Source organism: Otolemur garnettii, unplaced genomic scaffold, assembly GCF_000181295.1.
Source record: "Otolemur garnettii isolate 467f Iridium unplaced genomic scaffold, OtoGar3 scaffold00010, whole genome shotgun sequence".
NCBI classification, from domain to species: Eukaryota; Metazoa; Chordata; class Mammalia; order Primates; family Galagidae; genus Otolemur; species Otolemur garnettii.
Window position 1 is genome coordinate 16,349,704 of NW_003852405.1, and position 15,126 is coordinate 16,364,829.

General features: G+C 39.8%; 1 protein-coding gene across 1 annotated transcript in view; it reads left to right on the forward strand.

The window, feature by feature from the left end:
* The window catches only part of EVI5 (ecotropic viral integration site 5), a 197,085-nt gene that overhangs the window by 52,305 nt on the left and 129,654 nt on the right, over positions 1-15,126 (forward strand). Inside the window, exons 3-6 of the mRNA XM_023509878.1 lie at positions 6,353-6,542; positions 7,275-7,499; positions 8,631-8,705; positions 12,081-12,206. Coding sequence (XP_023365646.1) covers positions 6,353-6,542; positions 7,275-7,499; positions 8,631-8,705; positions 12,081-12,206 — 616 coding nt within the window. The remainder of the gene's footprint in view (positions 1-6,352; positions 6,543-7,274; positions 7,500-8,630; positions 8,706-12,080; positions 12,207-15,126) is intronic.

Here is a 15,126-nt window from a genome sequence, read left to right on the forward strand (position 1 = left end):
CCCGCCACAACCCCCGGCTATTTTTTGGTTGCAGCTGTCATTGTTGTTTGGCGGGTCTGGGCTGGATTCGAACCCGCCACCTTAGGTGTACGTGGTTGGCGCCTTAGCCGGTTGAGCTATAGGCGCCGAGCCAGAGGTGTTAATATTGCTTGAGCCCAGGTGTTCCAGGCTGGAGTGAATTCTGATTGGGCTACTGTACTCTAGCTTGGGCCGCAGAGCAAGACCCTGTCTCAAAAAAATGAAATAAAATTAAGAAGTCTGAAATTTAAATCTGCTAGGCTTGTCTGGAATGTCTATATAAAGTAATCTCTAAACTTGTTTCTGATCAAAATATTTGGGAGAAGCCTATAAGCCTTTCCCAATATCTCATCTTAAAGCAAAAGAAAAACGCCTGTTTTTCAGAATTGGAGAAATCTGTGTCCTTAAGCACCTCTTTTCTGTATTGCCTCCTAGTTGTTTCTGTGCTAATTTCTTATGCTTTCTCTCTTTCTCTGTTTTTTAAACATCAGACTGGTACTGTATCCTTGTGTTTTCCCTTTATTTTCTCCTTGCTATATGTTGTAGTATTTTTATTTGCTCTTAGGTACAATTTTGTGCTTGGTGTTAATAGGACAGGGTATGATTCCTTTCTGACTCAGACATGTACCCATATTTTGCCGTGTATAATGCACACGTGCATTTGTGGCCTAAACTTTTAGGAAACTGTTCCTTCAGAAAGTGGCTGGTTCGTGGCCTGAAACAGTGGCTCACGCCTGTAATCCTAACACTGTGGGAGGCCAAGGTGGGTGGATTGTTCAAGCTCAGGAGTTCGAAACTAGCCTGAGCAAGAGCAAGACCCTGTTTCTCTATCAAAAATAGAAAAATTACCTGGATGTTGTGGTGGGCACCTGTAGTCTCAGCTACTCAGGAAGCCGAGGCAGGTGGATCACTTGAGCCTTGGAGTGAGAGGTTGCTGTGAGCTACTTTGATTCCATGGCTGTGGCCAGCCATGTGGGAGCTTATGAGGCTGCTTAGCCCAGGAGCAGCCAGGTGGAGTCCTGGGGCCCCTCCTTGTGGCTGGGCCTTGAGTCTCAGCCCTCCCCCTGCATGGCTATGGCTGGCATTACCAGCCCCACCGCTGCCTGCTCCTCTGAAGGCAGCACCCAGTAGAGGCCACTCTGATTCACTCCTACTGGATCCCAGATTCTCCTGGACTGGAACCCTGTGTGCCTGGCAGGCACAGGTGGGAAGGTGTGGTGGCCCCAGGAGGCCTACTCCTGAGCTGCACTACCCCTTACTAAGGAATAATGTGCATACTTATTTTTCCCTCAAAAATTTGTGCAAAAAGTGTGCATTATAGATGGCAAAACACGGTCATTTTACTATGGTGTGAATATTTGTTTCGCTATAAAATTCTTGTGTTGAAATCTGATCCCTGATGTATTAAGAGGTATGAACTTTGAGAGTTTTCAACCTTATGAATGAGATTAGTGCCTTTATGAAAGAGGCTTGAGGGAGACCTTTTGTCCCTTCTGACATGTGAGGGCTCGCAGAAGGCATCATCTGTGAGGAATGGGCCCTCGCCAGATACCAATTCTGCGGATGTCTAGTCTTTGGAACTTCCTAGCCTCTAGAACTGTGAGCAATACATTTTCTGTTGTTTGTAAATTGCCTGGTTTAAGATGTTTCTTAAAGTGAGTTTGTTGTTACTCATTTTCCTTTCTTTTAGTTGGCGGGTTGCTATTTTTCTCATAGCACATTCATATCCTGTATGAATATTACAGAGATTTTTGAATCTTGTTCATGCATGTTTAAAAAGTGGCTCCTTGTATAATAAGGCTTTTCCCTTCTAAGTGCTAGTGTAGGTAGCTTTCTGGGTGTTTTTCTCCACAGGAAAACATGTTGAGTACAGTAGGATCATCAAAAAGTATATTAGCTGCTATTTGCAAATAACTGCCAATTTTCTGTTTGTAGTCTTTTTTTTTTTTTTTTTGAATGGTAACTGTGTACTTTTATGCACTTTGGGGGTACAGTGTGGTGTTTTCACACACAATCCATGACATTTCCATCAAACTGGTTAACATAGCCCTCATGTAACCTTCTTAGTTATTATGTCAAAACATTCATATTCTACTCACAGAAAGATTCACCTGTACCCTTGCAAGATGAACCACAGAAGTGAATCCTCGAATCCCTCTCCCTCCACCCTCTCCCCTTCCCTCCCCTCTCCCCATATCCTTAGGTTATTAGGTTATAGCTTTCATATAAAAAGGTTTAAATTAATTTCATAATAGGTGTGTGTACATTGGATACTTTTTCTTCCATTCCTGTGATACTTTGCTAAGAAGAACATTTTGCAGCTCTGTTTGTAGTCTTTACCTCCCTATGAACTTCACATTCATCTTTCAGCTGCTGTGGTTAATATCTACATGGATGTTCCCTAAGTCCTTTACACTCCAGGTACCCAAAAGAGAACTCATTCTTCTCTTTCCTCTCCTCCGTTATTTAACACAGACAGGCTTTGTCTTTTATGTCTATCACATGCACGATGCTGTATAAAGCTGCTCTTTTTTCTACATATCCCATCATGAAGTACTCTGCTGTTTTCCTTAGCTAGGTGGTTCCTTGGTGAGAAGGTTCAGTTCTTTTTTTTTTTTTTTTTTTGAGACAGAGCCTCAAGCTATTCCCCGGGTAGAGTGCTGTGGCATCACAGCTCACAGCAACCTCCAACTCCTGGGCTCAAGCGAGTCTCCTGCCTCAGCCTCCCAAGTAGCTGGGACCACAGGTGCCCGCCACAATGCCTGGCTATTTTTTGGTTGCAGCCGTCATTGTTATTTGGCAGGCCCGGGCTGGATTTGAACCCACCACCTTAGGTGTATGTGGCTGGCGCCTTAGCTGCTTGAGCCACAGGCACTGAGCCTGGAATACTTTCTCCTTCTCAGCTTCTCAGTCCCACCTCTTAGGGAACTGAAAGGCTTTCTCCCCACCAAGTAAGGAGAAAGCTTCTGGTAGCAATCAATTCTAGGATCTCTCCATCTTCGATATTATTTGAAGTCCAGCTGATACGTAGCTTCAGCTCCCCCCATCTCAGCTAATGTATGACTGCAGCTGTTTTGAGTGCCTGCCCTTGGCTCTGGAGCTACTCGATGAGAAACTTAAAGAGTTGCCCATTTGGGAGACTGAGGAGAGTGTATTCTCCAGTTCACAGAAATACAACCTCTGATGTCTTAGTCTAGCATTGTTCTGGGGAATGAACAAATCTGGGCCTGTGAAAAATTATTTTTTGGAGACAGGGTCTCCCTTTGTCATGTGGGTGAGAATGCTCACTACAACCTCAGGCTTCTGGGCTTGGCTCAAGCAATCCTCCTGCCTCAGTCTTGCGAGTAGCTGGGACTACGGTGTGTGTCACTACACCTGGCTAATGTATTCTATTTTTTGTAGATTTGGGGTTTGTTTCTTGCTCAGACTGGTCTCAAACTCCAGAGCTCAAGCGATTTTCCTACCTTGGCCTTCCAGAGTGCTAGGGTTATAGGTGTGAGCCATGGTGCCCAGCCTTGAGTCATTTTTATGTATGATGTGAGATAAGGCAGGTATAGTATCTTTAAATAATGTGATATCTTGAAATATTTTAGTTGTGTTTCTCATGGCTTTGTGTAATAGTACTATTTCAGGATTCTGTGGTGTGAGCTGCTTAACTTTCTCTAAACTATTATTACCATGAATTCACTTGGCATTCTTGTTTATCCTAAAAGTTGCAACTCAGCTATCTAACTTCTTTCTGACTCTCTCAAAGCCTCTGTGTAGGCACTTCTTTGTCTATACTTTCATTACACCTCAATCTTAGATTTAACTTAGGCAGTACTATTTTCTTTCAAGTCCATGCCTCTCTGTTGATGGTATTGTTATAGTTTAATTGTATAGCACATAGCAAACATTCAGTAAGCGAAGAGGAGAATTTAGGTTCAGGTTATTTTAGTAAAGTTTGTTTCTCTATTCCATTTGAATTCTTACTATCTAGAATCATATATAAAATTACTTATATAAAAACATTACTATTTTCCATAAGATATGGACATACTGAGATAATTTGTATGAAGAAAACCCAATATCTAAAGTAAAAGTAAAACATCATCATTAATTCTTTTCTTTTTTTAAATGAAAATTATAGCAATTATACTTACTTTGGTTGTTTGGTAAATATTTTTAGCAATATTTAGGAAATTTTATTTAAATTATTATTATTTTGAGACTGAGTCTCACTATGTCACCCTCGGTAGACATCACAGCTCGCAGTAACTTCAAACTCTTGGGCTTATGTGATTCTCTTTCCTCAGCCTCAAGTAGCTGGGACTGCAGGCACCTACCACAACAGGCCTGTAGTCCTGATTTTAGCTGTCCCCCGCTGGGTTCGAACCTGCTAGCTTTGGTATATATGTGGCCTGTGCTGTACCCACTGAGCTACAGGCACCACCCTTTATTTAAATTATTATACCATGAAAATACATTCAATTTTTCCTAACTAGGGATAAAATTTGTTTAGCTTGTACTATCATGTGATTGAATACAACATGTGGAATGTGGAAGACTTTTTAAAATGTGGGACTTAATGATTTTATTTCAGTTCAGTAAATATATGTGGTTAATGTACTTGCATTGAACTAATTGTTCTAGGAGATATAAAGATGAGTAGGATATAAATCCGGTTCTCAAAGGGTGGTTCTATAATCTGAATATGATTTGATTCATATGCTTATTTCCTTTCTCAGTTTTTATATTTCATAAGTTAGTCTAGAGAATATTTGTTGCATCCTAAAGTAAATGACTTTTTCTGAAGGGGTTACTGGAAGTTAGTAGTGGCTGTGTTAAATACTACGCAAACATAATTAAGGGCCCTTATTATTTGAACGACATATAATCTACATCTTTATAGCGATAGTCACTTTCCAGCCTCCTTTTATAGCCTATACATATGTGAAAGGAATGAAAGATTTAATGTCATGATAGGTTGTGGATTGGATCTTTGAAATTATCTTAACCTGTCTTTTTACTCTTAAGGAAGAGGCCTGAAATAGGGTTGCACACTCAAAAGGGATCCCTCAACAGGGACCTTAACAGTGAAGAGCTCCCAGCTTAACAGTGCCAGCCCAGTAATAGCAGTTCCAGACTAATACAGTGGTTAGTTGGCCTGAGTTTTGGGGAGACAGTAGGGATTGTGGAAACGAGTAGATGAAACTCCTTCCTTGTGTAAAGGAAGAAGCGGCTACTTAGTCTTATTCCTACCTAGTCTTATGGTGTAGGAATATGGGCCCAGTTTTGCCTAATCTTTTTATTTTTCAAGTGAATATAGAATTATAAATAAGGTATAGGTATTAGGTATAAATAAGGTAAGGTATAGGTATCTTCCAATTTTGATTTTAGTAATAGTTTAGTTTTTTTGTTTTTGAGACAGGGTCTCTGTTGCCTGGGCTAGAGTGTAATGGCATGATCTATACAACCTCAAACTCCTGAGCTACTTCTCCTGGGTAGCTGGCGCTACAGGTGTGTACCACCATGCCTAGCAAACATAGCTCAGTTTTTTTATGCAAACACTGCATGGGCTAAATAAAACACTTTTTGTTCGGAGAAATTAGTTATGCATTCACAAAGCAAAATGAAAAAAGAGAAGGGATTTTGTTAATTTCTGTGACTCTGCCTTACTTTTTATGTAGCAAGCCATGGATATGTCGTAGACTTTAGATTAGTTATTCCATAGAATTTGTCATACCTCTTCCAAATATAGATTCTTTGTACCGGGAGCCCACCCAACATCTTTTCTCATCAGATTTTCCCTAATTTGAATTTTTAATGGAGATAAAGGGAAATTATAATGGGGCTAGTAGCATTAAAATATTTAACATAATTTTCTGTTTCGAACGCTAGGCATAAGTGAAAAAATAGGGTAGTTATTTTATTGATGCCAGCCCAAAATTATTGAAGTTATGCAGACTGTTAAAACTATATTTTAGGCAGTGCCCGTAGCTCAGTGGGGAGGGCAGGTCCGAACTGGCCAGGGCCAGCAAAAACAACAATGACAACTGCAACAACAACAAAAAAAGCTGGGCATTGTGGCAGGTGCTTGTAGTCCCAGCTACTTGAGAAGCTGAGGCAAGAGAATCGCTTAAGCCCAAGAGTCTGAGGTTGCTGTGAGTGGTGACACCATGGCACCCTACCCAGGGCAATGACTTGAGACTCTGTCTCAGAAAAAAGGAAAAAAACAAAAACTTATAGTTTAGAACAATGGTTAAATTGCAATAGGAAAGCTGTAAGTATAATCACTGCTGTATCTCTTCTCACTGTGAAATGAGATCTTGAGCAGTTTCTAATTGTGTTTCAGATTGTTAGAGACGGACAGTAAATCTTTAAGATCTGTCAATGGGTCAAGAAGAAACAGTGGCTCCTCTCTTGTATCAAGTTCATCTGCCTCTAGCAACCTCAGCCACCTTGAAGAAGATTCTTGGATTCTTTGGGGAAGAATTGTTAATGAATGGGAAGATGTGCGCAAAAAGAAGGAAAAGCAAGTTAAGGTATTTGTGTTCTTTGTTGAAGTTCTTCCACTTACCTCTAAAGGCGTCAGGCATGGATTAACAGAAGATTAGAAAAAACCAAATTCTGGTAATTTCCAAGCTGTGTAATCAAGAGGTCTGCTTTGTATGTTTTCATTTATTTGTGTCCTTAAAAATTTTGATTTGTAGATGTCACTTGTTATAGAAGTTGCTATAATATAGAAATACATGGCTGAAAATTATTTTAGAAATTAAATTCTCTCATTTTATAGTTTTAGAAGTGAAATTATTCCAAGAGCTGGAGGTTGCTGTGAGCTGTGACGCCACGGCACTCTACTGAGGGCAGCAAAATGAGACTCTGTATCTAAAAAAAAAAAAAAGTGAAGTTATGACATTCTACATTCTTGAATTATCAGTATTTTTCTTTTTTGCCTTCAATAGCCCTTGAAACATAATAAGTACCCTGTCACCATTCATAGTTCTGTACAGGTTTGCAAGTCCTTAATATCATTGGTGGCCACATTCTGCATGAAATAACCAGAATTTATTTATGGGCCCCCAAACCAGAACAAGAAACACTCAAGGGCCAAATCTTAGCCTTGGTTAAATGGTTCCTTAGTCTTATTATAAAAATTAGCTTTGTGGATTATAAATTTGATAAAGTCTTCCACTTCATTCCAACCCCCAATAACTCTCTTTTGGCTTGTAAGATAGGAGACTAAATTTATTTAAAATTTTTATTTTTATTTTTAGGAACTTGTTCGTAAAGGGATACCCCACCACTTTAGAGCAATAGTTTGGCAACTTTTATGCAGCGCGCAAAGCATGCCAATTAAGGATCAATATTCAGAACTCCTGAAAATGACCTCACCTTGTGAAAAATTAATCCGAAGGGACATTGCTAGAACTTATCCTGAACACAATTTTTTTAAGGAAAAAGATAGCCTTGGGCAGGAGGTTTTATTTAATGTAATGAAGGTAAGTTTTATTATTCATTTTCTGAAATGAAATGAATTCTCAGAAGGTTGAAATTATACATTTTTTATAATGAAGCATGAATTCCTATCACAATTATCAGTTGCTTTGACAATAAAATTGGTTTTGCATAATTTTTGTTTTAATTCTGATTATTAACAAGTTTAGAGAACTTGCTAGAAAATTTTATCACATTATTCAGCATTAGTTGATAAAAATGAAATAACTTATAAGTCATAGACCAGGCTTGACACCTATAGCTCAGCAGCTAGGGTTCTGGCCATATACACTGGAGCTGGTGGGTTCGAACCTAGCCCAGGCCTGCCAAACAACAATGACATCTGCAACCAAAAAATAGCCGGGCGATGTGGTGGGCACCTGTAGTCCCAGCTACTTGGGAGGCTGAGGTGAGAGAATCGCTTAAGCCCAGGAGTTTGAGGTTGATATGAGCTGTGACACCATGACACTCTACCCAAGGTGAGACATAGTGAGACTCTGTCTCAAAAAAAAAAAAAGAAAAATCATAGACCATAGAGAGGTCCACTGTGAAAATGGATAATTTACCATATGCGAGGTTCAAAACCTGGAATGCGGGTTTCTCTTATCATGGCTGCATGCATACACTCAGCAAATTTCTCTGCTTGCCATGGCCAGTGCTGTTAAAAGTTGATTATCCCCTACACTTATGTCTTACAAAGGTAAGGTGTACCATTGTAATGTTTTCTTCCCATAGTTTCATTTCTTCTAGCCACTTTTGTGATTGCTTGTTAAACTATTTTAATTTTGCTAGTCCTTTGCCTTAACCTACTCTAGTTTTATCTCTATTAGATATAAATAGATATAAATTTTACTTGATTTTTAAGCCCTATTGTCTTCCTGTGTACAAATTTCTTAATTTTTTTGGTCATAGGAGCTGCCAGTTTCTAATTGGAAATTGTCCAAAGAAAAATTTATGTAATAAAACAATGGCCTTTTAAATATTTATAAGATAATATCTATAACAATCAAGCAAAAGCTTTTCTAAAAATTAAATGGTCTTTTAATCTACCTATCTCACCAATTTCAGGCTTTTGGAGAAGGAAGGTATAATTTACCATGTTGAAGTATTTTGAACAACATTTTTTACTTTTTTAGGCATATTCTTTAGTGGATCGTGAGGTTGGTTACTGTCAAGGAAGTGCTTTTATAGTTGGATTATTGCTTATGCAGGTAAGTTAGTGCATGTATTAAATGTTCAATTAAGTTCTTTATTAAAGGTGGATTGGAGAATTTAAAAATTATCTTTGTTCTTATTATAGTTTTCACTTTAAAAGATTGAAATCATGGGCAGGGTATGATGGCTCACATGTGTAATCCAAGCACTTTGGGAGGCTGAGGTGGGAGGTTTGCTTGAGGTCTGGAGTTTGAGGTTATAGTGAGCTATGATGACCCACTGTACTCTAACTTGGACAACAGAGTGATACGCTGTCCCAAAAAGAAAAAAAAGAGTAAAAGTGTTGAAATAATAACGTATTATGATATCTTTGATTTTTCACCACCAAATAAAATTTCAACTTCTTGATACAGACATTTGTACTATAACATTCTACTAAAGCCTGTAACTTTAGTTAACAGTATTTTAAAATCTTGCTGTCAACATTTAATGAGTATCTTCTCTCAGCCACGGAGGACTTACTTGATTAAACTATTGGTGTCAAAATCTTATTTATATAACATCTTTGGAAATTTACACAGGAATTTGATTTGTCATGGAGGTAAGGACTTGTCAGATTACCCCAACTTATGTTTTTAAAATATCACCATTAAAAAAAAAAAACCTCCCCCATTTCCCGTAATATTAATATTGAGATGTCCAGAAGAGAAGAAAATCTTGTGAGACCAAAAAGGGAAATTATAATCACATACTGCATGATGACATTTGCTCAACAAAGGACCACCTGTGTGATGGTGGCCCCTAAGATTATAATACCATATTTTTACTGTACCTTTTCTATGTTTCCATATGTTTAGATACATAAATAGTTGGAATTATGTTACAGTTGCCTACAATATTCAGTGCAATAACATGCCGTACAGGTTTGTAGCCTAGGAGTGTGTAGTGGGCTCCACCAAGCAGGTCTGGTAAGTAACACTGTATGGTATTTGCACAAAGATGAAATAGCCTGAGGACATGTATCTTACTAACAACCCCTGGCCTCTTTCAGTGCTTTGGGAGAGAAAACAACCATCCTGTGGGGAGACCCAGGTTTCAGTGTCGAATATTCTTAGGAGAGAGCCAGATTTAGGAAGGACATTAGGATATAAGTAGACTATCTTATTGATGGCAGAATATGAGTTCCAAGAAGTGTTGTGGAAAGGCTTAGGGGAGATTTGAAACGGGGTGGATAGAGGAATGATGGAAAAATAGGATGAGAGTTTTGGGATCTAGGGCTTCTCTCAGTGACTGGCATAAATCAGTGGAGCTGTAGGGCTTGATAGGATTAACAGGGATGGAACCCCAGGGCAGAAGTGTGGCTGTGTGTTTGGGAAGAAGGAAGAAGTACAGGTTTTGCCAAGAAACTCTTGCTTGCTGTCCATGACTGTGTCGGGCTAGTAAAAATGTATTGTTATTAGTAACATTCTTTAGTAACAAGTATGTGTGGAGATCCCTTGGAGTTTTCCCTTTTGAAACACACTGGTATAATGTGAGTGAATGAGAATTAGCAAATTTTACTATTTTGAGAAAAATGGCTTAACAATTTGGATATTGGCTTAAATATTCCAAATATCATTGTAGCTCCTTATAGAGCTTTCATATTCATTATCTTATTTGCTATGATTTCCTAGTGATTTACACATAAAATGTGGAATTAGTACCTTGAAACCCTGATACCAGATAAGTTGAACACGTAACTTTAGAAGTTCTTTTTTGAGAGTCTCACTATTTCGCCCTTGGTAGAGTGCTGCACAATCACAGCTCACAGCAACCTCAGACTCTCGGGCTTAAGCGATTCTCTTGCCTCAGCCTCCCAAGTAGCTAGGACTACAGGTGCCCACCACAACATCCGGCTATTTTTTTTTTTTTGAGACAGAGCCTCAAGCTATCCCCCTGGGTAGAGTGCCATGGCATCACGCTCACAGCAACTTCCAACTCCTGGGCTCAAGCGAGTCTCCTGCCTCAGCCTCCCAAGTAGCTGGGACTACAGGCGCCCGCCACAACGCCTGGCCATTTTTTGGTTGCAGCCACCATTGTTGTTTGGCGGGCCCGGGGTGGGGATTCGAACCCGCCACCTTAGGTGTATGTGGCTGGCGCCTTAGCCGCTTGAGCCACAGGTGCTGAGCCAACATCCGGCTATTTTTTTGTTGCAGTTGTCATTGTTGTGTAGCTGGCCCGGGCTGGTTTCAATCCCTCCCGCCATGGTATATGTGCCTGGTGCCATAACCACTGTGCTATGGGCACTGAGCCCAGAAGTTCTTTTAACACTTAATGCTGTATCATATCGCTTTTGCTCAGAATCCTTGAAAAGCTTCCAATTTCACTTAACAGTAAAAGTCAAAGACCTTACAGTGACTCTACAGCCCTTTGTGCTTTGGTTCCCTGTTGTGTTTCCTCCATCACCTAAGCTTCACTTATAGTAAGCTTCACTCTGTAGTCCCTGTCTCTTGTTCCTTAGGCATAAAAAGCACCATGTTATCTTAGGACCTGTGTATTCTTCTCTGTTCTTTCCTCAGATACTCCCTTATCTTCTTCAGGAGTTTGCTCAAATGTTACCTTATCAAGGGGCCATCCCTGACCTATATAAATAGCCATGTACGTGCATCTCCCCAGCATTCCTGTTACCCTACTTGGTTTTATTTCTATAGCACTCATTTCCATCTGACATGCACAGGTATATTAGTTAATTTATTCCATGTATTGTCTGTATCCCTCCACTAGAAAGTTCATGCTCCTTGAGAGCAGACATGGTATTTATTTTGTTTGCTAGTGTATACCTGGTTGTAAGTCAGTATTGGTTGGTTGAATTCATAAATTAGACAAACTGAGGCAGTTTATCTCTGAGGTTATTAGGTATGCCTGCCTTCTCATTCTTGGTGATAGGAGACTAGAATGTCCTGGTTATTAGTCCATTGCTCTTAACATTTACCATATGCCATTCAAATCAGTATTTCTGGCTAAACAGGTACTTGGTTTAAACACAACAATAATCAATAATAAACACTACTCAATAAGACACTGCCACATGTCCACATGAACACAGCTCTGAGACACTGATATACCATATACTGAGGTTATAAAACCTTACTGAGTTGTTTGTACAGTGTTGTCAAGGTAAGTACATAGTGACAGGTCTGTGAACTTTATTGTCAGACCTCGTACAATGACAGCCTCTAATGGTTATTCTAGAAAAACAATTCCAAAATTGCTTTGGAGAGTAAGTAGACTAGGCGTTGGGATCAGCACATAGCTCCCAAGAGGAGTGTTTCAAAGGTGACTGTAGTGATACTCCGCTAGGATGAGTTCATGAACTTAATTGTCAGACCCTCTACAGTTTTATTTATATATTACAGAATATTAACCTTTGTTATTCTTTTCTCTTAATGTAGATGCCAGAGGAAGAAGCTTTTTGTGTATTTGTTAAATTAATGCAAGATTATAGACTTCGTGAACTTTTTAAACCAAGTATGGCAGAATTGGGTCTTTGTATGTACCAGTTTGAATGCATGATTCAGGTAAAAGTGCAGTGTTGATAAAAAGCAGTTGCCTTTATATTTTCTGTCATCTTATTCTGAGTGATAATTTCATGTTGAAAAGGATTAAAGGAAATTTCATGTCAAAAGCATTAAAGCAGTAGAAGAAATAAGTGTTTTAATCAAATGATCATTATTTGGTTGGTTGCCACAATTAGGCCTGCTTATGAGGCTGTGTTTACGTAATCCCAGTCTGGAACTTGTCTGCAGTTTTCATCTTCAAACCTGCAGCATTTGTGCCAAATGTATCCTGCACCCTTTATCTCAGTACACGAGTGTTCTTACTATGTTCTCTTCTATCCTCTTGCTATGTATTCTGAGGTCTTTTACCGGGGCTTTATTTATTTATTTATTTTTAGACAGTCTCACTATGTCGCCCTTGGTAGAGTGCCATGGCATCACAGCTCACAGCAACCTCAAACTCTTGGGCTCAAGCGATTCTCTTTGCTCAGCCTACAGGCACCCGCCACAACACCCAGCTGTTTTTAGACACGAGGTCTCGCTCTGGCTCAGGCTGGTCTCGAACCTGTGAGTTCAGATGATCCACCCACCTCGGCCTCTCAGAGTGCTAAGTGCTCACAGGTGCCCTGCCTTATAGGAGTTGTATGACGTGACACTGAGGCTAGGCCATGGATTTTGAAACTTTTTCATTTTCTTTCAGTCCATTCACCTGCCTTTTCCTTTTGGTCTCACTTTTCTACTTTCCTGTAATCTTTTTTTCCCATTTAATGTTTTCATCAACTTATATTACTAGTGTAATACTCAGATTGTCTGGTGACTTCATGAGGGTGGAGAGAAGAATAGAATCAAAATCAAGTGAAAAAAAAACTTTGAAGTATTATTTGAACTTCTGGATTTAATTTTTATATTTATATATGTACATAAGTTTAATGGATCCTATTATACAGTGGTATAAATTTTTTCATTTATTTAAATTTCAATTAAGTGAGCAGAATTTAAGAAATGATGCTGCTGGCATGAGAACTATTTTTACATGTCTCCTTTTCCACAGGAGTTGTAAAATCCTCTATCTTTTCTATATGTGGCGGGAGGAGAAGGTTATGTAAAATGTTATCACATTTTATCTTTATTTTTATTCATTTTATTTTATTTATTTATTTATTTTTTTGAGACAGAGCCTCAAGCTGTCCCCCTGGGCAGAGTGCCGTGGCATTACAGCTCACAGCAACCTCCAACTCCTGGGCTCAAGCGAGTCTCCTGCCTCTGCCTCCCAAGTAGCTGGGACTACAGGCGCCCACCACAACGCCCGGCTATTTTTTGGTTGCAGCCGTCATTGTTGTTTGGCGGGTCCTGGCTGGGGATTTGAACCCGCCACCTTAGGTGTACGTGGCTGGTGCCCTAGCCCGTTGAGCTATAGGCGCCGAGCCCATTTTATTTTTTAAAATAGACAACAGTTATACATATTTGTGAGGTACATAGTGATTTTGTTTTGGTTTTACATTTTAAAGAAAAGCCAAAATAGGGTGGCTCAGTGAGTAGGGTGCCAGCCTCATATACCGAGTGTGGCAGGTTCAAACCCGGCCCCGGCTAAACTGCAACAAAAAATAGCCAGGTGTTGTGGTGGCCTGTGGTCTCAGCTCCTTGGGAGGCTGATGCAAGAGAATCGCCTAAGCCCAAGAACTGGAGGTTACTGTGAGCTGTGACATTATATCACTCTACTGAGGGTGACAAAGTAAGACTCTGTCTCAAAAAAAAAACAAAACCAAAATAGGGCTTGAGGGCTTTTATTTATTTATTTTTAAATTACTGTTTGAGTTTAATTTGAGAATACAAAGAATTAGGTTACAATGTTTGCACTATTTAGGTAGAATCCCTCTTATAATTGTGTCTTGCCCCCATATACCCTAATAGCATGTCCAGTAAGTGGGAGCACACCCATCCCCTTCACTCTTCCCCTCTCCTGAGCTGGTTCTTAGTTAAATTTTTTTCCAAAATAGTAAGCTTGTTTTTATCAGCCCTAAACTCTCTTGATGTTATATTTTCAATTAATGTATCATTTATGTTTTGAATTCTAGAGTTACTGAAGCATCTATTTTTCCTGTTCTTTGGGAAGGTAGAAATAGGTGATTAACGGCAAATAGCTCCTGAAAATACTTTAGGGTAGGCTCCGTGCCTGTGGCTCAAGCGGCTAAGGTACCAGGCACATACACCCAAGGCGGTGGGTTCGAATCCGGCCTGGGCCTGCCAAACAACAAGGACGGCTGCAACCAAAAAATAGCTGGGTGTTGTGGCAGGCGCCTGTGGTCCCAGCTACTCGGGAGGTAGAGGCAGGAGACTCGCTTGAGCCCAGAAGTTGGAGGTTGCTGTGAGCTGTGATGCCACAGCACTCTACCCAGGGTGACAGCTTGAGGCTCTATCTCAAAAAAAAAAAAAAAAGACTTTAGGGTAGCATTTTTTGTTTGTTTTTCAGAAGGTTTTTTAAAAAACATAATATAGAAAAGTATAGAAAAATCAGATACCTGTGTACCTACCAATAAGATAAACAAATATAAAAGTTTTGTTTCATTTTATTAGTAGATTAAATGTTTAAAAATACCCCAAATTCCAACTCCACATTCTTTTCTCCTTCTTCCTTTCCTGAATATTAGTCACACATACTCTTTTTTTTGAGACAGTCTCAAGCTGTCACCCTGGGTACAGTGCTATGGCATCCTCATAGCTCACAGCAACCTCCAGCTCTTAGGTTCAAGCTATGCTGTTGCCTCAGTTTTTCTATTTTTAGTAGAAACGAGTCTTACTTTTGCTCAGGCTGGTTTCAAACTCCTGAGCTCAAGCAGTCCTTGCTCCTCCACTCCTAGAGTGCTGGGATTACAGGCGTGAGCCACCATGCCCGGCCTCCCAGAGTGCTGGGATTTCAGGCGGGAGCCACCATGCCCGGCCT